This window comes from Ptychodera flava, chromosome 11 (genome assembly GCF_041260155.1).
Source record: "Ptychodera flava strain L36383 chromosome 11, AS_Pfla_20210202, whole genome shotgun sequence".
Lineage (NCBI taxonomy): Eukaryota > Metazoa > Hemichordata > Enteropneusta > Ptychoderidae > Ptychodera > Ptychodera flava.
This window is the reverse complement of record NC_091938.1, coordinates 22,936,190-22,961,334: the sequence shown is the minus strand read 5'-3', so window position 1 is coordinate 22,961,334 and position 25,145 is coordinate 22,936,190. Positions and strand designations below refer to the sequence as shown.

The 25,145-nt window shown below is 39.6% G+C and overlaps 1 protein-coding gene and 1 long non-coding RNA gene across 2 annotated transcripts; one reads left to right on the top strand and one right to left on the bottom strand.

The window, feature by feature from the left end:
* The first annotated feature begins 133 nt into the window (after positions 1-133).
* LOC139144417 (uncharacterized) lies at positions 134-831 on the top strand. The gene is made up of 2 exons (XM_070715119.1): positions 134-448; positions 562-831. Exons 1-2 carry the CDS (start codon positions 134-136, stop codon positions 829-831), a joined length of 585 nt encoding a protein of 194 aa, XP_070571220.1.
* An 18,890-nt stretch (positions 832-19,721) lies between these two features.
* On the bottom strand, positions 19,722-22,255 carry LOC139143079 (uncharacterized). The gene is made up of 3 exons (XR_011554519.1): positions 22,168-22,255; positions 20,424-20,614; positions 19,722-19,892 (listed from the first exon to the last, which is right to left on the bottom strand). It is a non-coding gene; the product is annotated as an uncharacterized lncRNA (long non-coding RNA).
* Positions 22,256-25,145: the final 2,890 nt, after the last annotated feature.

Here is a 25,145-nt window from a genome sequence, read left to right as displayed (position 1 = left end):
AGAGGATCACCAGTGTCATGGTGAGCGACAATGCCAAGACCTTCATCGCGACCAAACAGTGGTTGTCGACGTTGCAAGGGATGAAGATTTGTTCAACTATTTGACTACACATAACATAGAGTGGAAGTTCAACATGTCACGTTCTCCATGGTGGGGTGGATTCTTTGAACGACTCATCGGCATCATGAAGAGAAGTCTGTCGAAAGCTATAGGAAGAGCACTACTGAAATTTGAAGAGCTCGAGGAAGTTCTACTCGATGTGGAGACGTTCATGAACAACAGACCATTGTGCTATATGGAAGAAGACTTCGAGCAAGTAGTGATCACCCCAAACCTGCTGTTGCGTGGACAACCAGCGCGGTTTCTGGAGGAGAGCATCGATGACATGGATGACTCGAGAGATGTGATGAGTAAGCGGCTGAAGTACTTACGATCCTGCAGAGAGAACGTTCGTAAACGTTGGTTGAATGAGTACCTTCACGCCTTGCAGGAACGTTACAGTAGAGAGCTGAGGCAAAGGATCAAAAGTTACCAAGAAAAAACTCGATTGTTCTACTCAAGGACACGACCAAGAATCGAGCAAATTGGAAGATAGGACGGATTGTAGACAACATAGTGGGTAAGGATGGAGTGATAAGAGGATACAAGATCCGGACAGGCAGTGGCTATGTTGTTGAGAGGCCACTCCAGTTGGTGTGTGATCTGGAAGTTAGCGGAACTAACGACGCAACAGGGGTTGGCACTATAGCTGAACCAGATGCTGACCCTGTGTTAACCAGACACGCACTACAGCTGATGAAGAGGAAAGAGATCAAACCAACCACGATTTGAGACGCCGTACTAGGAGAGCAAAGACTGCTGCGGTAGATCGCCTAGTTGGTGTCATTGCAAACGAGAATGAGGACGATTAGGAAACCTCTATATTAAAGTTTAAGTAACTTTAATAGGGGGGGGTGTGGAAAACCTCCCGACTTTATTATTTGTATTTGTTGTTGTTTAGACCAAAACTTAATTTTGTTTATTGTTGTTTACCACGTTTATCATGATTCCAGAAATTTGGCGTCGATTTCCCGTAGGATGGCTTTGCGCAACTCTGGTAAAGTCCAAGCCTTGTTTCCGTGATATTAAAGCACGATTTCGATTCTGCCGAAAGCTCGGATTTGTAGGCAAAGTTTACACAGTTCGAAGGACGAGAATCTTTGTTGTCCTACAAGCGTGTATACTTTGCCTACAAAGCCGAGCTTTCAGCAGAATCGAAATCGTGCTTTAATAATCTTACACTCGTGTGTGTGAGATTATTAAAGCACGATTTCGATTCTGCCGAAAGCTCGGATTTGTAGGCAAAGTTTACACGGTTCGAAGGACGAGAATCTTTGTTGTCCTACAAGCGTGTATATCTACTAAACCTGATTGTTACTGTTCCTGGCGTCCCGTCCGGTAGCGCGGCGTAGCGTTGAAGGTGCATAGAAGTTCCATTTACAGGCTGGTGAGTTCCCACTCGCGCCGAAGCTTCCGGTCTGTCCTTTCACTCGTAGCTACGTCACTCGCCCACACGTGGTCGGGCTCGATGGATCGTTCTGTCAGAAATTGTCTCTCTTACCACATATGAATGTTCTCTAAATGTTCCTGAGTCTCACCCGTATCCCTTTTCCACTTTGGTATTGTCTGACACATCCAGTGTTGATTTCCCCTTGTCACAAATTGATGTACGATGCTTTCCTTTACAGTTCTTGCATCCCCGGGATCTACAGTTGACTGCAAGATGACCAAATCCTGTACAGTTGAAACACATCCTGTTTCTTCTCAGTATTGCTCTCTTGGTGGCCACATCCAGTACTTTCATACAGCCGTTACTCGAATGATCTTCTGAACTGCAATACACACATTTAGTTTTGCGACCTTGTTTAGACTCTCCATTACTGCCAAGAAGTAACTTTTCTTCTTTTTTCCTCCATGACGTGTGTCTTGCTGTATCATCTCTTCTCCCTGTGGTAACCCTGTCGTCACTAACTCTCAGGGGATTTCTCTCGACATACTTTCGTAGATTTTCAACAATCTGTTCCAAACCCCACTCTTCCCAATCATCGTCCTTTTGTACGAGAACTTCTCGCACTGGGCCAAGCTTGTCCATCAGAGTGTAGACTGAGCTTTGTGCAGTAGTCAGTTTCCTCATTGTTGTGAGAGTGCGAACTATCCTGGCAAGCCTGTTATAAAAGTCATGAATGTCACGCAACTTGTGAATGTTGGTCACTACTGGTAGTTCCTCAAGTTCCTTTATCAAGGCTTTGTGCACCTTAATGTCCTTCCCATATGTCTCGACTAGTATTCTTTTAGCTTCCTGGTATCCCTCTGAGGTATGTGGTAGCCCCAGGATATCCTCCTTTGGTTTGTCTTTCACTAACTCTAGTAAGTAATTAAACTTACTGATTTCAGCGAGATTAGAACCATCCACCTCTACGGTAAACTGATTCCAAAAGCGTAACCATCCTTGTAGTCACCTGAGAATGGCGTGATAGTATATTTCTGAAGCTTCACTGCTTGTGTTGAGGGCGCTGTTGAAGATGCATGCTCCCCCCTGTGGTCAATTCGTTCGGCACGGCTGGCTTCAATCTGTTTCTCGAAATCTAATTTCTGTCTATACCACTCTTCCTCTCGTCTTTGTTGGCGTGTTGCTGCCATCTCAATTTCCATTTGTTGTTGAACTCTGTATTTTGATTGTTGCTCATTTACCACGCGCTGGATATGTAGCTCTTTTTCAAGCTTGAGTTGTACGTCTCTTTCCACAGCTTCGTCCAGCTGTTTTCTGATACGTTGACGCGCCTCCCTAAATAACTGGATGGACACTTTCTGTGTTGATGTCCACTCCTTCACATGTTCTAAGTCCGACTCTGCTTCCAACATATATTCGGCTGTCTCGTCTTTTAATTTGTCTAATCGCTTGATCAACTCTCCTATTTGTTCATATGCCGTGGTAATGTCTACCGTGTCCTCACTGTTGGATAGCTCTGCAATTTCATCAAGCTTGATTTCGGCAATAGCCAGCTGTCGTTTGAATCTCTCCTCGGTAAATGCTATGTTTTGTGCACGTTTGTAAGCACTGCGATCAATAGGTTATTCGACTGCAAAACCTCGTAGCAACTGCGTTTGTTCTGTTTTCCCACGGAAACTTCGTCTAATTTGATTGATGATGCAATACTGTGTACAACACTATAAGTCCTATATGATGTACTCACGCTCGTGCTCCCGTCATGGTCGTTCCTCGAGCTCTTCAAATTTCAGTAGTGCTCTTCCTATAGCTTTCGACAGACTTCTCTTCATGATGCCGATGAGTCGTTCAAAGAATCCACCCCACCATGGAGAACGTGACATGTTGAACTTCCACTCTATGTTATGTGTAGTCAAATAGTTGAACAAATCTTCATCCCCTTGCAACGTCGACACCACTGTTTGGTCGCGATGAAGGTCTTGGCATTGTCGCTCACCATGACACTTGGTGATCCTCTTCGTGCAACAAACTCCTTCAACTGTCGCTTGAATTCATTCACAGACAGGTCTCTCTGCAAAGCTTGAGATGCACAGCTCTGGTGCTGGCACACGTGAAGAGGGCAATGTAAGCCTTTCTGGTCTCATACTTTTCTGATTTGTACATCAGTGGTCCTGCAAAGTCCACACCTGTCACATCGAATGGCTCAGTGAATTCCGTTCTGTAGGTGTGCAGGGCTGATGTAGCTGGAGCATCTAACACCTTTGCACGATACTTCACACAGTAGCCGCATTCGTGTCGTATAGATTTGACTATGGATCGTAGCTTTTGGATCCAGTATGCTTGGCCCTTGAAACCACATCGTCCCGAGTCGACTTGGGGCTGACCCTCTAGTTCCAAGGTCGCTTGGATTTTCTGCTGTTGGCACTATCTCCATTTGGACTCTGTCAGCTCGCCAATCTTCTTGACCCTATTGCGCACAAATGTTGACCATTCTCCACGGTTAGACAGCCAGTATAAACAGAGATTTCCGAATCAGAGGGAGTCAAATCATGAGAGAACAAATCAACATGGGAGTCATTGAGCCTGTACCAGCCAATCAAACAGGGGAGACAGTACATTATGAGATGCATGGATTTGCGGACGCAAGCAAGACCACTGTTTTATACTACAGTCGATGCTCTGAACACTTACTGCGCATGACATAAAAACTTCGCTCAACAGAGACTTTTCTAGAGCTTTGACACAGTTATGAGAACCTACGTACAGGCGATGGCTGAACTTTGACCAAAATGCACATTTTTCAGGACACTCATTACTGTGCATGTACTATGATTTATTTGCGCGGACTGTGTGAACATGGACATATTTGTCACAAAGTTTCCGGCAACAGTTGCTTCATAGTTGAATTTATTCATGTTATTTTGTCGTGATTCTGGGTTAAATTCTCATTACTACCCGATTTCCCATCATGCTTTTAAAACCCTACAATGGCAACGCACATGGATGCGGCGTGCTGCTCTGTACTGTGAGTTTAAACGTAATAAACCAATGTTTTTGTTGATCGAGAACTGTGAGTTTCTTCAGTGTCACTGGGAATGATTGGCGGCCAATATCACTACACTGAATATTCCCCACACTGAACGGTTTATATTGCTATCCATTTATTTCTGGATCCCAATGATAACTCTACATGAAAATACCAAATTTTCGATTTCACTCTCACAAGAAGATTGACTCCACAAGCTTTAATCAGCATTCTCCTTTTAAGCTGAAATACATTTAAGTAGTTCTCTATTATCTTTGCACTGACCGTCGTTTGTTAGGTACCAATGCCCCATGTCTGCGCTCGCCCAATTTTGGCGTCAACTCCTAAGATGTAGTTGTTTTGGATGACTATGGGCTTTGTAATCTCACGCAGTGTTGCATTCTTGTACCAAAGACCTGACACAAAATTCTTCAGAGGCAATGTTTTAACTTTCACGTGAGTCTTTTGTATAACCCTTGCAAGGGTTTTCATTTCGGATGGGTACTAGTCATCATGGCAGATTCGTTAACCTGTGTTTCCATGTACGCTCCAAATTCTCTGAACATGTTCAACCATACCCTTTTACCCGATGCAGTTGTATTAATGTATATGAATCCCGTGGAAATACCTCCTTCATGTATGGAGTTTGATGTCAACACGATGTCAAAGCCTTTGCATTTGCTTATAAACGGAAGAGCGTCATCAAACCATACTGCGTCAGATTCAATGACAGTGACAGGAATATTTCTCTGAAGTAAAACAACTACCAGCCATGTCCTCAAGAGAACGAACCGATAGTAACGAATCTGTCCGAAATACAACTTGAAACCTGTTTCGAAAGGTAGGAGTAACACTTGAATATCGATGTCCAGTTTGGATAAACCATCCATTGCATACTGATCTGTTGCTAGGAAGAGAACCCGAGGTAGCACCCCATGCATTGGACGTTACATGCCCAGCTCTTGGTGAGGTTTAAATAGCCACGATTAAGGAATTGTAAGGTGACAAAGCCATACTGCTTGGCGATCTTCCTTGAAAAATGAACAAACGTAGAAATGAATTCCGTTTGATCCAACAGCGTTTGATTGCCGATCACGAGTCTATCCTCTATGACCTGCTGCCCATCTTCCGTCTGTTCAGTCTGCTTTATATCGCATTTGTCCTCGCTACGGACAGTTGTGGATGTTGCCTTGTGATTAGGTGTTGATGAAGCAAGCGAATGATCTAAGTGGTTACTAGTACTCTCACTGTTCAACAGCTGCGACGGAGTCTCATCATCAGCAGAATTTGTCGGCATCTGATCGCTCTTCGACAGACGATCACGATGTAAATATGTGTGATCTTCATCGCGATGCAACAGTTTTTCAAAAAGTAGTAGTCAGAGGCAAGTAGACAAAGGACAACAACTATCACGAAGACTAGCAAACACTTTCTCGTACTAGGGGAAATCATTTTTGTGTTAATACTTGCTTCTAATGACGTTTTAGCTATTATGGCTTGCGTGGAGCTGACGGGGATGGTGCTATTCCTATTGGTCACATCACTTTTATACGCGCAGGGGTTTATGGGAGGGTTATGCACAAGTCATGCGGAGGGTCTCATTATTTCCAAAATCATAACGCTTATTCAAAGTTGACAAAGTGCTCGAAATGATATGAAATTGTACGATACGCTAAGAGTCAGAAATTGTGGCATTGAAATACTTATCTTCCAACATATTATTTTCATACGTATCCATTCAAAACTCAATTTTACATATGCAAAGAGATACACAAGTATGCGGTATGTATCCGACGTTTGTAATAATGATTCTGAGCATCATTGAATGAACAAACGCATAAACTCTTTCCAACTTAGAGTGATTCACAATCAAGAGAAGATAAAAGATCACCACATCGTGAATTTTCAAAAACGCTAATCTTTCTCTGTCCTTGTCTCTGTCTCACTCTGTCTGTCTGTTTCTCTGTCTCTGTCTGTCTGTCTGTCTGTCTTTTTCTGTCTGTCTCTCTTTTTCTGTCTGTCTGTCTGTCTGTCTGTCTGTCTGTCTGTCTGTCTCAGTCTCTCTTTTTCTCTGTCTCTGTCTCTTCTGTGTGTTTGTCTGTCTGTCTGTCTTTGTCTGTCTGTGTGTCTTTGTCTGTCTATCCGTCTGTCTGTCTTCTCTCTCTGCTCTCTCTCTGTCTCTCTCTCTCTCTCTCTCTCTCTCTCTCCTCTCTCTCTCTCTCTCTCTCTCTTTCTCTCTCTCTCTCTCATCACGTGAATGCCACATTTTATGGCGTATTTTTACCCACTCTTACGTAGGGTCGCTTGGAATTAATTGATTTCCATGCAATAACAGTTCCAATGTTCATGTAAGAATCCTGCAGAGAACTTAGCAACATTCACACACCCTCCATTTTAGAATGACCACTTTCCATCTATCCTGCTGAGGCATATAAATATACTACGTGATAGGGATTACTACGTGATAGGGATAAGTGACGCTGAATAGCGTGTATGCCGGCAGGTGCTTATAGTTACATCAAAATTAAATACACATGTCAACATTATGGGAAGAAATAATGCTGAATATCGAATTTTCCCAGCCAATGATCCTCTGTATTTCTCTGTAGAATGCATGGTATACTTCTTTCATGAACCTTCAAAATATCGCTAAATAGCCATTCAGCTTCGTGCCTTTCTGAGGAACTGACATTTAGCCAAATTACATGGATCTTAGCTACACCATAATAACGCTAAATGGTCAATTTTCGCCAAGAGTTTGTCGGTTCAGTTGGCAAAGAGTGCCCGACGCTTGACATTCTCGGTGATAGGTAATTATAGGCGATTAAAATACGTCTATGCTCACACATGTGAGTAATAAGCTTATATTTTAATGATTTAATTTTAAGAGGATTTTTTTTGCAAAGAGTCTAACAGCTGTCACTACATCTCCTTTCCCATATTCACTTTAGCACGGTCGACGAAAACGGTTTCAATTAACAACGTCTATATACAAAGAAATACAAAATAGGTACTTCAGACGCAGTTGCCGCATATAATAGGGCTCCATAACATTGCGTTGTATCGATCCTTAAGACTTTGACATCGTATTTTTATATCTTTCACGTTATGTGTCAACGAAGTCAGTCTTTAACACACCTCGGCCAACACCCTAACAAATGTAATATGACACATATTCTGACAAAAGAACAACTTATTAGGCTGAAAACCGAATCATAGAATGCACATTATCATGCATCACGTATGGAAAAACCATATTCTAGAAATAAGTGTTATACGTATTTATCATTACCGAAAGGAATTAAGGAAGTAATTGATATATATATATATATATATATATATATATATATATATATATATATATATATATATATATATATATATATATATATATTTATTTAATTAATATATATATATATATATATATATATATATATATATATATATTATATATATATATATATATATATATATATATATATATTAATGTCGTTGGCGGGTTGTTGCCGCGGGTTGTTGCCTTCGTTGCTAGATGATTAGGTGCCGTTTTGACAAGATTCAAAAATCTAAATATCAAGGTGTTTAAGGATCGATACAATATCTATGATGTTACCGGAGTCTGTAGTTAGCCATGTGCATTGGTTCATCCCCAGTCCCTTAACCACTGTGAGTCATTTTTATTTTCTTTATGGATGATTTTTAGTTAGGGGCTGGTCAGTTTCTTTTGGCCTATTGGTGGATTCATGGGGTCACTCTGTTTTTGACTTTGGTGATTCCATTCTTCCAACGGCCAAATATTCATTCTGTTTAAATTTGTGTGTGGAGAGACTGTTATTTGATGAATGCTTCTATCACTTTGGGCGGATTCCGTGACATCTTGCGGCGAAATGATATATCTAGTTGAAATAGGTATATCGATATATCAGTACTTTGAAATAACCAAATATCGAATGCTCGATATTGTGATCAGAGTATTTCTTGAAAATGACCATCACTGCGGAACTACAGCACCCAAAACGTGACCGCAGGCAATTTTATTGTGAAGTATATAGAATCAATTCATCATCAGAAACGTTATTACTTGAGCAATAAAAATAAGTAGCCAAATGTTACAACTTATCAAATATAATCATGCGAATGAGACACTTTACACAGTGACTTTCACAGCCGCCATATTTCCTTTTCCACGTTCACTTTTACTAAAAAAAAAATCACGCATAACGAACCAAAGGGACACAGATGCCACAAGCAAGGCTCTATTAACATAAAAATTGTATAAATTCTGAACACTTATCGATATTTTTCGACAATTTTTGTATTCTGACACATTACGACATTGTCACAAAATCGCTTAGCAACAAATTAAGCCCTTAAAACACCCTCGGCCAAATCCTAGCCAAATCGAATGCGACATTCGGGCAAAAGATAATTCTATTACGCTAATACCGAATACGCATTATCACTTGCATTAAATCATATGTCTGGACCAAATGATATAATGTAAAAATGAATGAATGAATGAAATAATCAAACGGCCGCCGCTGAGTACGGCAAAAAATGGTATATTGTAAGTCAGTGAAAAACAGTCGTTTTGTGGAGGGACCGCGTTTAGACGTACTTGATAGAAAGGAAAATGACATTTTTAGCGATAAACAGGCAAGTCGATACGTCTATGCGAAATCAATATATTGTTTAGTCGCGAAAGGTTACTGATTGTTCGGAAACATGGTATTACAAGAAAAAGAATAATTCGAATTCGGTAATCCGGTTTTAAGACTAATAGCGCTATTGATTGTTAGAATATTTCCAGACATTTAGCGGCCCATCTGTGATATCTACTTAAAAAGAGATTTAGTTAATTTAACAATTTTATTTTCCATGATATTAAGTCACAACAACATATGTTTGCAAACTTTAAACATTCCATCCCTTCACTGTACGTACATAGACGGCTATTAGATTGTTTCATTCATTCATTCCGTTTGAATTTGGCGAATACATGTATCACATGGCACGGAAACTTCGTTTTATTTTAATGGTAAATGTGCGTTCTATATATGATAAGCCACATCGGGGCTCGTGCAGGCATTCTTTGTAACAGCTTTCTACCTATTCAGTCAAATATCTAATCCTCGGCTAGCAGTGCAACCGCAATGTTGATCACGTCAGTCCAGGCCTTTCCGACAACCCCCCCCCCCCCCATGGCAGTACGTACGTACGCGTACGGCAAATCGTCGGCATACGACCACAAAATTACCTCTGAAAACTGTTTCACGCTGCACAATTCGATGACCCTCTGCTGGGAAGTAGCTATCCGACTGCTGCAGTCTTTTTGTTGAGGCTTTCCGTTTGTTCTCTATTGCCTTTATCAATGGGACAACGCGAAATGTTTTGCCGTCGCTAGCCATTGTTTACGTATTGATTTTGAAATTCGCTGGATATTGCGGGGGCAAGTCAGGTCGTAAGCCATGTGCGCATGAGCACCAAATTTACCCAGCAGCCTCGGCGAAAAGTTATACGGCCATAGGGCTCTATGGGGAAAGTTGTTTGTGATGATATTTACCAGAAGATGAAAAATCAAATTCCCAAAGGAATTACAATATTGCCAAGTTTTGTGGTCATACAATCTGAAGATTGCGTTGATTGTTTTCAGCTGCTATTGACTTAAAACCTCTCTAGTAGCTAATTATAATGCATTGGTGTAGTTCACATTCTCTTTTAAAGAACAGGAATAATTTGATGTGTCACATATACATGGTCTATGTGTGCCGTTGGAGTGGAACTGCTCCGAAGTCTACGGCCCAAATTACAAAAGGTATCATTTTATCTCACGGTAGACACTCCTTGATTTCTTCCATCTCTAAAATCGATCTTTAAGTTCGGAAGAAACGTTCAATTGGCAGACAGGTACCATATGCTACTTGCGAGAAAATTCGAGTGTTGGTTATGGGGGATCAATGACCGTAGGCGATTTGAACTGACCGTCAATCAAACGCTTGTATAAACTCTGTTTGCAGGATTAACAAAAGGCGCCAAAAGGTTGAGATCAGTTTGTGTAATTAATGTTATAGAAATCAAACATCGTACTGGCCAAGTGTTGACTGCGAGGAGAACTCCACGAAAGCGAGAACCGAAGATTGAACATTGCGGCTTTAAGTCATAATGAGGAGTTCAAAGCTGTAAGAAAATGATGTGAAATGAATGAAAAAACGACAGATACTTTCATTATTTTCTTTAAATTGCCGTTTCAAGTGACCATCCATTCTCCTTCAGAAATTTTCAATTTAAATTTCTACATAGGATTATACCCATACAAAGATTTCTTTTTCTCGGAAATATCTCTGATTCTGATCTTTGTACGTTTTGTGAAGTGAACATTTGTTCTGTTGGTGTACAATTAATCATCATTTTGGAATGACACAATTCATTTATTAAGAACGCAAAGTGGAATTTGCCGTGAGTTAGCTAAAGTTGATCTTTTACTCGGTGAGCCACAGTTTAAAGCTATTGAAAGTGTTTTAATAATATTTACCAAAAGATATATTTTCAGTTGTAAATGCCAAAAGAGTTTACCGAGACAAGTGGAATAGTTAAATAAGTTGAGATATGAGTATGAGGCCGAACAAAAGGTTACTATGACAAATGCAATTAGTACATTCTAGAGGAGTTAGGTTGTCTTTCTTCTGTTTTGTAACCTTTTTTTTCTTTTCAATAAGTTGCATGTTACAAAAAATATTACGTGATCATATATTTACATTTTACATCTTACAGTATAAAAGCAATATCGAATCATATATTGGTGTCACACAATTATATATTGACACTATCTAAATAAGTAAAGGCGTTTCTTATCATAAACTTACATTACTCTATACTATAAAGATAGTACCTAATAATTTGACAGTACATAACCAAATAACATGTTTCCAAAGAACATGTTGACATTACCCTGTAAAATAAATGCGACACTTAAATATATATTGATGTAAAGTAAGAATAGGTTAGCATTGTCTTATGGTATAATGAAATCATCTCATTACATACAGCAAAGAAATCCAAGAAGTCAGTAACGGCGTTCACTAGAAAACAATTACTTAACCTTTGCTAAATTGAAATCTACAATACTGCTAAATCCATCTGGCAGGCGTGTTAACCGGAAATGGTGTCAGAGAAAGTACAGCATCATCCTCATAAAAAATAACAACATCTCTGCTAAAACAGGATAAAATTCATCCCCTAAATAGCCGGTATAATATAATTTACGGATAAATCCAATCAGTAGGATGACCATGATCAATTACGGACACCGATGGGGCAAGAAAATTATTATGTATATACCATTACAAGCACGTTAATTTGACATCCTTCTTTAAAGCATGCAAAATTTTAAACATTTTATCTTTATTCCTCTTTTAAAAAGCACACTGATAAAGTTCTGCTAAAAACATGGGAAATTCAGTTGTTAATTTTCAGTGTTACTTAAGATAATACATTTCTCCGAAAATCAAACTTAAGCTTACAGGTAGAGCTCTTTATAGACCATTTAACCTTCAAAATAATTTACACCTACTACACAAAATGTACATCTGAAAAAAACTATCATACTTACTAAAATCACTGTCATGAAATGAAAGGTTCGGGTGTTTATTTTCAAAAAAGTAATTTAAGAACCCATCGTTCATTCTCTCTGTTAATGTTTTACATATTTTATGTCAAACATGAAACGTGCGCGTTCTGACTCGGTGCTGGGCAGTTCATCAAATAAGGAGACAACGCTCGGACGCGACGCGATACCGACCGATGATTTACTGTCAAAAGTCCCACATGTTTGTCAGAAAAAAGTCAAATTTGAACCTTACGTATTGGCATTTCGTGATACACCGAAATAAGAGCTTACATTCTGATGAATATCATTAACTTATGCTGGGTGGCCTGAATATGTCGAACGACAGAAATAGTAAAGTAACAATTTACTACAGATTTAGTAGAGGCTGAAAGAATTGTTCAAACTTTTCTCACAGGGAACCTTTAGCCATTCTCTTTCGAAATAAACAATAAAATACCTCTGGTGACAGAGAAAAAGTTTGGTTCTAGAGCAACGGATTACCAAAACCTTAATCGAAATTATCATTTTATATTGCTATCCATTTATTTCTGGATCCCAATGATAACTCTACATTAAAATACCAAATTTTCGATTTCACTCTGAGCAAGAAGATTGACTCCACAAGCTTTAAAGAGCATTCTCCTTTTAAGCTGAAATACATTTAAGTAGTTCTCTATTATCTTTGCACTGACCGTCATTTGTTAGGTACCAATGGCCCCATGTCTGCGCTCGCCCAATTTTGGCGTCAACTCCTACGATGTAGTTGTTTTGGATGACTATGGGTTTGTAATCTCACGCAGTGTTGCATTCTTGTACCAAAGACCTGACACAAAATTCTTAAGAGGCAATGTTTTAACTTTCACGTGAGTCTTATGTATAACCCTTCGAAGGGTTACCATTTCGGAGTTGGGACCAGTCATCATGGCAGATCCGTTAACCTGTGTTTCCATGTACGCTCCAAATTCTCTGAACATGTTCAACCATACCCTTTTACCCGATGCAGTAGTATTAATGTATATGAATCCCGTGGAAATACCTCCTTCATGTATGGAGTTTGATGTTGACACGATGTCAAAACCTTTGCATTTGTTGATAAACGGAAGAGCGTCATCAAACCATACTGCATCAGATTCAATGACAGTGACAGCAATGTGTCTCTGAAGTAAAACAACTACCAGCCATGTCCTCAAGAGAACGAACCGATAGTAACGAATCTGTCGAAATACAACTTGAAACCTGTTTCGAAAGGTAGGAGTAACACTTGAATATCGATGTCCAGTTTGGATAAACCATCCATTGCATACTGATCTGTTGCTAGGAAGAGAACCCGAGGTAGCACCCCCATGCATTTGACGTTACATGCCCAGCTCTTGGTGAGGTTTAAGTAGCCACGATTAAGGAATTGTAGGGTGACAAAGCCATACTGCTTGGCTATCTTCTTGAAAGATGAACTAACGTAGAAATGAATTCCGTTTGATTCAACAGCGTTTGATTGCCGATCACGAGTCTATCCTCTATAACCTGCTGCCCATCTTCCGTCTGTTCAGTCTGCTTTATATCGGATTTGTCCTCGTTACGGACAGTTGTGGATGTTGCCTTGTGATTAGGTGTTGATGAAGCAAGCGAATGATCTAAGTGGTTACTAGTACTCTCACTGTTCAACAGCTGCGAAGGAGTCTCATCATCAGCAGAATGTGTCGGCATCTGATCGCTCTTCGACAGACGATCACGATGTAAATATGTGTGATCTTCATCGCGATGCAACAGTTTTTCAAAACTTCGTAGTCAGAGGCCAGTAGATAAAGGACAACAGCTATCACGAAGACTAGCAAACACTTTCTCGTACTAGGGGAAATCATTTTTGTATTAATACTTGCTTCTAATGACGTTTTAGCTATTATGGCTTGCATGGAGCTGACGGGGATGGTGCTATTCCTATTGGTCACATCACTTTTATACGCGCAGGGGTTTAAGGGAGGGTCATGCACAAGTCAGAGGGGTCTCATTCTTTCCAAAATCATAACGCTTATTCAAAGTTGACAAAAATGCTCGAAATGATATGAAATTGTACGATACGCTTAGAGTCAGAAATTGTGGCATTGAAATACTTGTCTTCCAACATATTTTTTTCATACGTATCCATTCAAAACTCAATTTTACATATGCAAAGAGATACACAAGTATGCGGTATGTATCCGACGTTTGTAAAATGATTCTGAGCATCATTGAATGAACAAACGCATAAACCTATTTCCAAATTAGAGTGATTCACAATCAAGAGAAGATAAAAGATCACCACATCGTGAATTTTCAAAACGCTAATCTTTCTCTGTCCTTGTCTCTGTCTCACTCTGTCTGTCTGTTTCTCTATCTCTGTCTCTATCTCTGACTCTGTCTGTCTGTCTGTCTCTCTTTTTCTGTCTATCTATCTGTCTGTCTGTCTGTCTGTCTCGTCTCAGTCTCTCTTTTTCTCTGTCTCTGTCTCTTCTGTCTGTTTGTCTGTCTGTCTGTCTGTCTGTCTTGTCTGTCTGTGTGTCTTTGTCTGTCTGTCCGTCTGTCTGTCTGTCTCTCTGTCTGTCTCTCTCTCTGTCTCTCTCTCTCTCTCTCTCTCTCTCTCTCTCTCTCTCTCTCTCTCTCTCTCTCTTTTCTCTCTCTCTCTCTCATCACGTGAATGCCACATTTTATGGCGTATTTTTACCCACTCTTACGTAGGGTCGCTTGGAATTAATTGATTTCCATGCAATAACAGTTCCAATGTTCATGTAAGAATCCTGCAGAGAACTTAGCAACATTCACACACCCTCCATTTTAGAATGACCACTTTCCATCTATCCTGCTGAGGCATATAAATATACTACGTGATAGGGATTACTACGTGATAGGGATAAGTGACGCTGAATAGCGTGTATGCCGGCAGGTGCTTATAGTTACATCAAATTAAATACACATGTCAACATTATGGGAAGAAATAATGCTGAATATCGAATTTTCCCAGCCAATGATCCTCTGTATTTCTCTGTAGAATGCATGGTATACTTCTTTCATGAACCTTCAAAATATCGCTAAATAGCCATTCAGCTTCGTGCCTTTCTGAGAACTGACATTTAGCCAAATTACATGGATCTTAGCTACACCATAATAACGCTAAATGGTCAATTTTCGCCAAGAGTTTGTCGGTTCAGTTGGCAAAGAGTGCCCGACGCTTGACATTTTCGGTGATAGATAATTATAGGCGATAAAAATACGTCTATGCTCACACATGTGAGTAATAAGCTTATATTTTAATGATTTAATTTTAAGAGGATTTTTTTTGCAAAGAGTCTAACAGCTGTCACTACATCTCCTTTCCCATACTCACTTTAGCACGGTCGACGAAAACGGTTTCAATTAACAATGTCTATATACAAAGAAAATACAAAATAGGTACTTCAGACGCAGTTGCCGCATATAATAGGGCTCCATAACATTGCGTTGTATCGATCTTTAAGACTTTGACATCGTATTTTTATGTCTTTCACGTTATGTGTCAACGAAGTCAGTCTTCAACACACCTCGGTCAACACCCTAGCAAATGTAATATGACACATATTCTGACAAAAGAACAACTTTTTAGGCTGAAAACCGAATCATAGAATGCACATTATCATGCATCACGTATGGAAAAACCATATTTTAGAAATAAGTGTTATAAGATTCAAAAATCTAAATATCAAGGTGTTTAAGGATCGATACAATATCTTATGATGTTACCGGAGTCTGTAGTTAGCCATGTGCATTGGTTCATCCCCAGTCCCTTAACCACTGTGAGTCATTTTTATTTTCTTTATGGATGATTTTTAGTTAGGGGCTGGTCAGTTCTTTTGGCCTATTGGTGGATTCATGGGGTCACCCTGTTTTTGACTTTGGTGATTCCATTCTTCCAGCGGCCATTGTTATTCATTCTGTTTAAATTTGTGTGTGGAGAGACTGTTATTTGATGAATGCTTCCATCACTTTGGGCGGATTCCGTGACATCTTGCGGCGAAATGATATATCTAGTTGAAATAGGTATATCGATATATCAGTACTTTGAAAATAACCAAATATCGAATGCTCGATATTGTGATCAGAGTATTTCTTGGAAATGACCATCACTGCGGAACTACGGCACCCAAAACGTGACCGCAGGCAATTTTATTGTGAAGTATATAAAATCAATTCATCATCAGAAACGTTATTACTTGAGCAATAAAATAAGTAGCCCAATGTTATAACTTATCAAATATAATCATGCGAGTGAGATACTTTACAAAGTGACTTTCACAGCCGCCATATTACCTTTTCCACGTTCACTTTTACTAAAAAAAACCATCCACACATAACGACCAAAGGGACGCAGATGTCACCAGCAAGGCTCTATAGTAACATAAAATTATATAAATTCTGAACACTTATCGATATTTTTGACAAGTTTTGTATTCTGACACATTGCTACATTGTCATCAAATTGCTTAGCAACAAGTTAAGCCCTTAACAACCCCTCGGTCAAATCCTCGCCAAATCGAATGCGGCATTCTGGCAAAAGATAATTCTGTTGTGCTAAAAACTGCAATAATACCGATACGCATTATCACTTGCGTTAAATCACATGTCTGGACCATCCAAATGATATAATGTACACTGTAAACGGAATGAATGAAATAATCAACGGCCGCCGCTGAGTACGGCATAAGTGGTACGTTGCAAGTTAGTAAGAAACCGCGTTTAGACGTACTTGATAGAAAGGAAAATGACATTTTTAGCGATAAACAGGCAAGTCGATACGTCTATGCGAAATCAATATATTGTTTAGTCGCGAAAGGTTACTGATTGTTCGGAAACATGGTATTACAAGAAAAAGAATAATTCGAATTCGGTAATCCGGTTTTAAGACTACTGACATTAACTCATCAATCATTGTTAGAATATTTCCAGACATTTAGCGGCCCATCTGTGATATCTACTTAAAAAGAGATTTAGTTAATTTAACAATTTTATTTTCCATGATATTAAGTCACAACAACATATGTTTGCAAACTTTAAACATTCCATCCCTTCACTGTACATAGTGGGCTATAGTTGTTAAATGTGCATTCTGTATATGATAAGCGAACTCATCGGGGCTCGTGCAGGCTTTGTAATGGTTTTCTACCTATTCAGTCAAATATCTAATCCTCGGCTAGCCAATCGGGCGAGATGGATGTTTTGTTCTTGGTTATGGAGCAATTCGGGACAAACTCTATTTCTCAATATTTTTGTTGACTTTTATGTTTATCAGCAATTACAGGAGGTAGAGCTCTGCTCATTCAGCTCATAAGACACTTCGTAAAGGGTTTTCTTTGATTATTGATATAGCTCGTGTATATATACCTAATCCTAGACTTACCAGTAGGGCTAGAAGTTTGGCTTTCTCGCACTTTGACCAGTGAGGAACAAGAATTAACTTTTATTTCCCGGATTTTGGATGACCCCAGATGATCTTTGACCTACGTACTTTCACGTTTTTCAGCTGGCACACTAATTGAACATGTGTAAACCTGTTGATTGTTTGGTATTATTTTGCTCAGGACTCTGCAGCTTAATAATGAAGTTCTCGTTGGAAACCCGTAATTGCTGCCCTGCCAGTATGTTTATTTCTATTTTAGGCCCCCCCCAAAAAAAGAAATGTTTCTGGTCAGGCCTTTCTTTAAAAATGGTGCGGCGACGCGGCTTTTTTTTTTTTTTTTTTTTTTTTTTTTTTTTTTTCCTCCTCCTCAAGGGAGGGAGCAGGGTCAGTTAAAGCGCCAAAGCTTAGCGGCTAATTTGCATAATCATTTGCATATCATTAATTTATATTTGCATATGGATGTAAGCTTGCACATGCATCCACACATACATACATGTACACTCACAACAAAATGCAATGGTAACACACAAGTGTGCAGTTTGAACATCATGGAAACTCTTTATTACACTTAAATAAATCATCACAGTATTGTAATTACAATTGCAATTAAAACAGAAGATTCAGATTGAAACTTTGAGAGCAAGAAATGGTTCGTCTGATTGGAGTTTCATTAATACATATATTGCTAATAAATTGTCAAAACTTGCCAACAAAGAGGAAAATTCACAAGTTTAAGCTTTACACAATTCAAATGCAATTGACTTTTATATCGTTTTTGAACGACAAACACCGCGAATAATTTTTCATCACGGGGATAGATTTCAACCAGCGCCCCCCCCCCCCCCGCCCGCATAACGTCTACTTCCACTGAACATCGTCGTTCGATTCTTGATTTTAAAAATACCACCAGATGATCACAAGACATGAACTAAGTACAACTAGAATCCCTCGAAAATCAGGTGTAAAATCTTTCAGAGAACGTGTCAGAGTGGAACCACACACGACGCCAGGATCAATGTCAACACGTTATGAACCTGTCGACCAACATGGCCGCCGCCATATTGAAATTTATGCAATGTGAACTCGATCGCGATCGTGATCGTACTCAGACAAAACTCATCGTTGTACAATCATAATCAACCTCACCAGTCAACTCTTGTTTCTTTTGCGGTCCATTTCGTTGATCAAAGCATGGGAATGTGATCAAAGGCCCTGCTAGTGCTACACCGCCTACCTCTGTGAACACTTGTCCGCGATGTATACTGTCTTTGTTGGTCGTAATAGTCGTTCTGGAATGAAAATTTGTGAACAACCCAGCCGATTCTTCTATTGTTTTAACGTTCCTCTCAACACTTCCGGACAACTTATCTGATGCATACCATACTTCACACCTTCCACTCTTTCACCAGGTTAAAAGTTGCAGTGAGCGCTTATGTGTAGACAATGCAATCAGCTGGTACGCAGAGCGTGTGAACTAAGGATGGCGGGAATAGAATCGAAGAGTAGCGGGGGGGGGGGAGGAGAAAGCGTAGCGGGACCGCTATGGCCTGGGGATAACACTGAGTTTTGTAGTTTTATCAATATAGTAACATTTAAACTGTTCATGCAGTCACTGATCATGTGCCCCAAAGAATTTTCTTTCTCTTCAGCCGTTTTGGTTTGGTGTTATAGTAATCAGTATGTACTAGTTTGCCACAGCCGCCGGCCTCAAACCAGGAAAAAAAAAGGTGACGCGCTGTTGTTCAAGAGACGCGCGCGCTGACCAGAAACATTTCTTCTTTTTTTTGGGCCTTATCTTGCCATTTCCCAATAAGGTAGGCCGCGCGCGCTCTCAGGTAAAACGAAGTACATATTATTTCTTTTACTTCATCGCTTGTGATACCATGCGTACACATTTCAACAAATTCCACGTGTTGAAATGCAACAAGCTGAGTAGCAACTGGGTTCAATAATGTTCACGGATTCGATCATTCAGATCGATCGGCTGATCGGATCGGCCAGTTAGCTCGTCTATACATGGTGGCGCTCTCCGGGAGCGGCTCAGTGCACGGTTTCTCTCTGGGACCCGACGAAACCGAATTCCCTGTGTAGGAATTAGTCACTGCACCACGCCGTTGCCTGTGAAGCTAACATATGTTTCTGTAAATGAGCACGATAAAATTGTCAAAAAAGCAAGAAAATAAGTTCCAACTATTCTTACATTTGATAAACTTCTGGATGCGTTCCATTGGGAAGCTTGCGGGTTCCGGAATGAGGTGTGGATGTCGAACGCATCCCGCCATCAAAGAGTTGAATGCGATTGAGTCAGCCAAGTCTCGGAAGTGTAACACCCTTTTCCTTTCGTCCGTGTCCTCTGGGTGTAGGCGAATTGCTAAAAACCCATAGAAAGATACAAATCGTCAGTATTTAAAAAAGTTTTGACTAAAGTTTGCAAAAGTTTTCGTATGTCGTTGTCAATTGCTTTTCTATTAAGAGTGTCGATTCAAAAAACAGGTGTTATGTTGAACCTTTTTGCCTGACGCCAGCACACTGAGCGATGGCAGGGCCAATGTTTTATCTCTAAAGAAATAGCTATAAACTTGTTAAGCTGAATCGGTAATATTTCGTTCTTAGAATCGGTCAATCTATTAATTGCTTAGCAAAGTTCTTTGCTTTTGAATGGAGCGAAAAACAGGCCGCACACATATTCATACCTTTATTTTCCTCACAATCCTTGTAAAATAGCTTAGGGTTCGGTGCAAATTATGACCAAGTATCATGGAGATCCAACTATTTAGGTGTTTGATGTCAGTCCGGTGTAGTGATATGTGGATGGTCGAATTTATGTTTGATGTGCGTGAATTATTCTCGGCTTCTCATTTGCAGCATGGGGTTCTATAAACCACGGCATCGTGCAACTTACTGTCTGGAAATGCCTGGGCGAGGTACTCCAAATCCTCGGAGTATCGGCAACCACTCTGTCACCGTGAACGACGATCGGTATTTTACCGGCGGGGTTCAGCCTGATAAACCATGGATCAAGGAAGGTCAAGTTGATCAAGGAAACATTTTGCTGTCGTAGGTGATTCCCTTTTCAACAAGAGCCAGTCTTGCCTAAATGATGAACAAACAGCAACAACTGTATATGAGCTCAGGTTCATAATTTTAAAGAAAGGTCATTTTGTTAGTTAGGTCTGTGGCCCACGACAGGGAATAAACTCCCTAACACATCTGTTACCCTCCTTCCTCGGATTTCTATACATGCGCTCTCAAAATGCAGTTATTCAAAAATGGATTTCCTTTCCACACTTTCTTGCCTTTCCCACAATACTTTTCACTTCCTGCGCCTAGAGCTCATAAGAATAGGCATGACATAAATTACTATTATTATTATTATTATTATTATTGTTGTTGTTGTTGTTTCTGTTTCCCGTAAAAAGCGGTTGCATATTACATTTTTTCCACTTATTAGCTCGCGCAAGCGGCTCTTTGCTACGCAAGCGTCACTACTGACAGTAAGATAAGTCTCGGTTACCACGACTGCTGTGCGGCGCTGTCATCCAGCCGCCCCTCCAGAGTCTGGCAGTTTGGGGAAATCATGTTCAAAAATCTCCAAGCAAGATGCGGAAAAGAGCGATGAATCCTGGGAGCAACTGATCTATGATGTAGTCATTATATTTTGATAAAAAAGTCATGGAAAATGTAGGCTGAACATGTTTAGGATTATGATGTAGTGACTTTCGAAGTCCCATCTTATTACTGAGTGTGAACTCTGACTTTTAAATCCTGAATAAGTTGTACCGTATGTTCCTTAAATGATCTTGGACGTAAAGTTATACGATTCACATGCAGTCATTACTGAGGAGGGACTTCGAAAGCGTCCTCTCCATAACATTGAGGCTATAACATTGCGACAATTGTTCACTTCTGTCTGTTGCAAAAAACTATTTTTCGAGCTTTTATGAAATATCAATTGTTTTATTTATCTACTGACAAGTTTTCTTCCTAAAATTCTCCATCAACATGCCCCCCTTCCGAAATTACATGGCTCTCCCCCTCAGTCATTCAGTTTGGAAAATACAGGTCAAAAGTCGAGGTGTTATTTTCACAGGTGAGTGGCTTGCTACGTATACGGTCTGTGTGTCGCCCTTAAAGATACGGGTCAACGCTTTCCTTATGAGCAATGACCAGGGTAAGGCAAATAAGCATTTAAAGAAAATATAAATATTTTTCTCCAGATAATGAGGCCATTCATAGACGGTCTAATTATTATATTTTGAGATAAACAGAGTCATCTTAAAGCTTTATAGGCCTGTTTGAAGTAAAGAAATACCATACAAGGGTGCCATCGGTGACATAGACAAAATCAACGACACAAAGTCATGTGGAATTTGAAAACAGGGAACAGAAATATTTTCAGATCCGACTTTATCCAGTGCAAACTTTTCAAATCAGCCTCTAATACCCCGCAGAACTTCAAGCTCCCCTCGAATTCCTCAAGCCACTCCCCAGTATTGTGAATGCAGCCTTAAATTTCGATGAACTACAGGCCCGTAAAAATATCAGCCCCTCCCAAACCAGCACGAGGTAAGTCCAACTTCTTTAGTTACTGTACCGTGATGTTTGAGGAAAATGTTCTAGGCAAAGATATTCATATGAATACCCACCCTCTGTGAGTAGTACGAGATGTGATCATGATACAGCGTGATCTTCTCCGTAACACTCATGGTCTGCGTCGACATTTTACACAACTTTCTCTAGCTCGTGATCTCTTTTTGCCCCGATGATGACGTCACCAATAATCACGGAAGGCGTAATTACATGCACTGTTGTCCTGCAAAAGTCATCTCTAGCCATATACGAGTATGGCGAGAGTGTCCTACTTTGGCTACGCCGACTTCGGAGGCGGCGTAGGGCTAAGGCCACCTCCAAAATTGGACCAAGACGTCATAGCTGACCAAGACAATATTTGCAGACGGTGCAATAGGTCCACTTAGGGACTGGTCAGTTTCTTCGGCCTGGAGAAGGGGTGGATTATTTTTTGTGGACGTCAAAAAGTGGCTGACACCCCCCATTCCAACTTTTGAAAACAGGGTGACCTCCCCCCCCCCGGGACAAAGGTAAAACAAAAGGTGATATATATATATATATATATATATATATATATATATATATATATATATATATATATATATATATATATATATATATATATATATATATATATAATATTTTGGTATATTTTAAACATTCAGTCATTTTGTGTTTTAGTGAAATTGTTGGCATATCTGTTGTAAGATAGGAATTTCAAAGTTTTAATTTAATGTATTTCACCCTTTCTATGCATAACCAGATGTCCAGAACTGTTGTACATAAGTAAATCGCTAATTTCAAAGAGAGAACGTCAGTAAATCATAAACTTCATTGGGTAATTAGACTGTTGCCTGTCATCCAACCGCTACTCCTCAGAAGCCAAAGAGAGCCATTTTTACAGGTTGTAGCAAAATCTGATGTGCACAGTGTCTGATAAGAGTTTTTCCTTTAACGTTGAAGCTATAAAGAATGACAAAAACTGCCTTTTGTTGACTCATTTTACTCATTAAAAACATCTTTTACTTGAAAACCTGTGACATAAAGGAATATAGTTGCATCAATGAGAACTACAAATAGTTCGTCAATTTTCTCTTTCTAAATTACTATTCAAATGTATTGTGAACTATTTGTGCATTTTGCTTTCTTATACTGAATTCTCACAGAGAAAACAGAAAAGGGTCAGGAATTTGTCATGCTTTTCATATGAACTTCAGATTCCATAACGATTAGTAAATTTTGCATAACAGACTTTCAATTTGCAAACATCAAGATATCTCTGACATATATCTCTGATATATATTAAGGGGGCGGGCCCAAAATAGAAAACATCCAGATATCTCTGATATATATGTCTGATATATGAAGTCATGCGCTCGAAGGGCATACTGAAAAATATGTCTGTTACGTTAAAGGGACAAAGTCGGCCATTTTTCATGAATTTTGTTTGATGCAAGATACTACTTATATTGTTTAATGTGTTGAAAGATACTGAATGAATGGGTAACCATGCATATATTCGACCCTGATTTGAGACAAATTGAATGAAATTATCGCAAAAATGAATTAATGGTCATGATAATTAATTCATTTTCGCGATGGTTTCATGTATCGTGTCAAAACCGGGGTTCGAATATATGCATGGTCACCCATTCATTCAGTATCTTTCAACATGTCAAACAATATAAGTAGTATCTCGTAACAATAAAAATTCATGAAAAATGGCCGACTTTGTCCTTTAAAGTTACGAGCCCGGAGGGCGCGCCGAAAAATAGAATTGAACGGTGAAATTCTCGGTACGATGTATTTTAGGCAAGTATGATCCCGTATTCAAATTCAAAGTCACCCTGACGACCCCCGCCATTGGGCATTTAAAAACATGATGACCCCTATCACCAAAGTAAAAAATGGGTTAACGCCCATGAATCCACCCCCGGTCGAAGAAACTGACCAGTCCCTTAAATCATAGCGTGATGCCATGACATAGTGCCCACAGTCGTGACCGGGAGATTCAAACTTGATTTAAATTATCTCTGTAGTCGTGAAAATTGCCGTTTTTCCACCCATTTGCTGGAGGGCTGGTAAAACGAAGCCCAAATTTGATCAGTACGTTAATGCCGGGTCTCGTCATACCATTTTTAAATATATCGACTGCGAGTGGGGTGTTTTTTCGGTGCCTTGAATAATTGATGCGTGGGTACTTTCCAGTCATCCCTTGTGTGTATATGGGAAAGAATGGACACTGGCGCTGTACTCCACATTCTTTGCACCTCAAAGCCTTGGAAGTTCTACAATTGTTACTTTCTTTTACACTTATTTAGAAAATTGCGATAGAAATGAGTCAACAAAATATATATACCTGTGTTCTTCAAATTTATTACGAAGTAACAAATAACATGGATGTCATAAACAACATCATTAAACACCAAGATTACTCTATTTCCTGTGTGTAGAAACGACGATTTCTTCTATTTGTGAACAAACGTGTGTCTGGATCTTGCTGCAGTACAGTACACTGACAGTACCTCCAGTTTTGCCATGGGCTGTGGCCAGACAACAGACAACGAGAAACTCCCTGGCAGTTGCTAGACACACAGCAAAGTACTTCGCAGAAATCCTTTCATAAATTTCAGCTAACTCCAAGACCCAGGCCTCTTCGAGCTTAGTCTAGCTTAGGCGAACCCTCGAAGCTAGTAATTGGAAACGTTCGTACAGCTTCGAAAAGGGCGCCCCCGAGCCTTTCCGTGCATTTGTATTCGGTGTTGACAAGATTTGTGTCCAACTTTTCACTGATTGCCTGTCAACACAAAGTATATGTACACGTGCTCGTATTAGCAACTGTTATTGTTGAAAATTGATTTTAATTCCAGATTCTAAATTCCCTGTACACATTTATGACTCAGCACCAAAATGATGTTCATTTCAATATAACTATAAATAGCAAAGTAACGTATAATGAGAAAAGTCTTACAATTTTACTCTATTTGCGTGTGTGCGTGCGCGTTGGGGTGGGGGTTAGATATTTTAATCATCTTCTAAAGTAGGGTGGTTCACT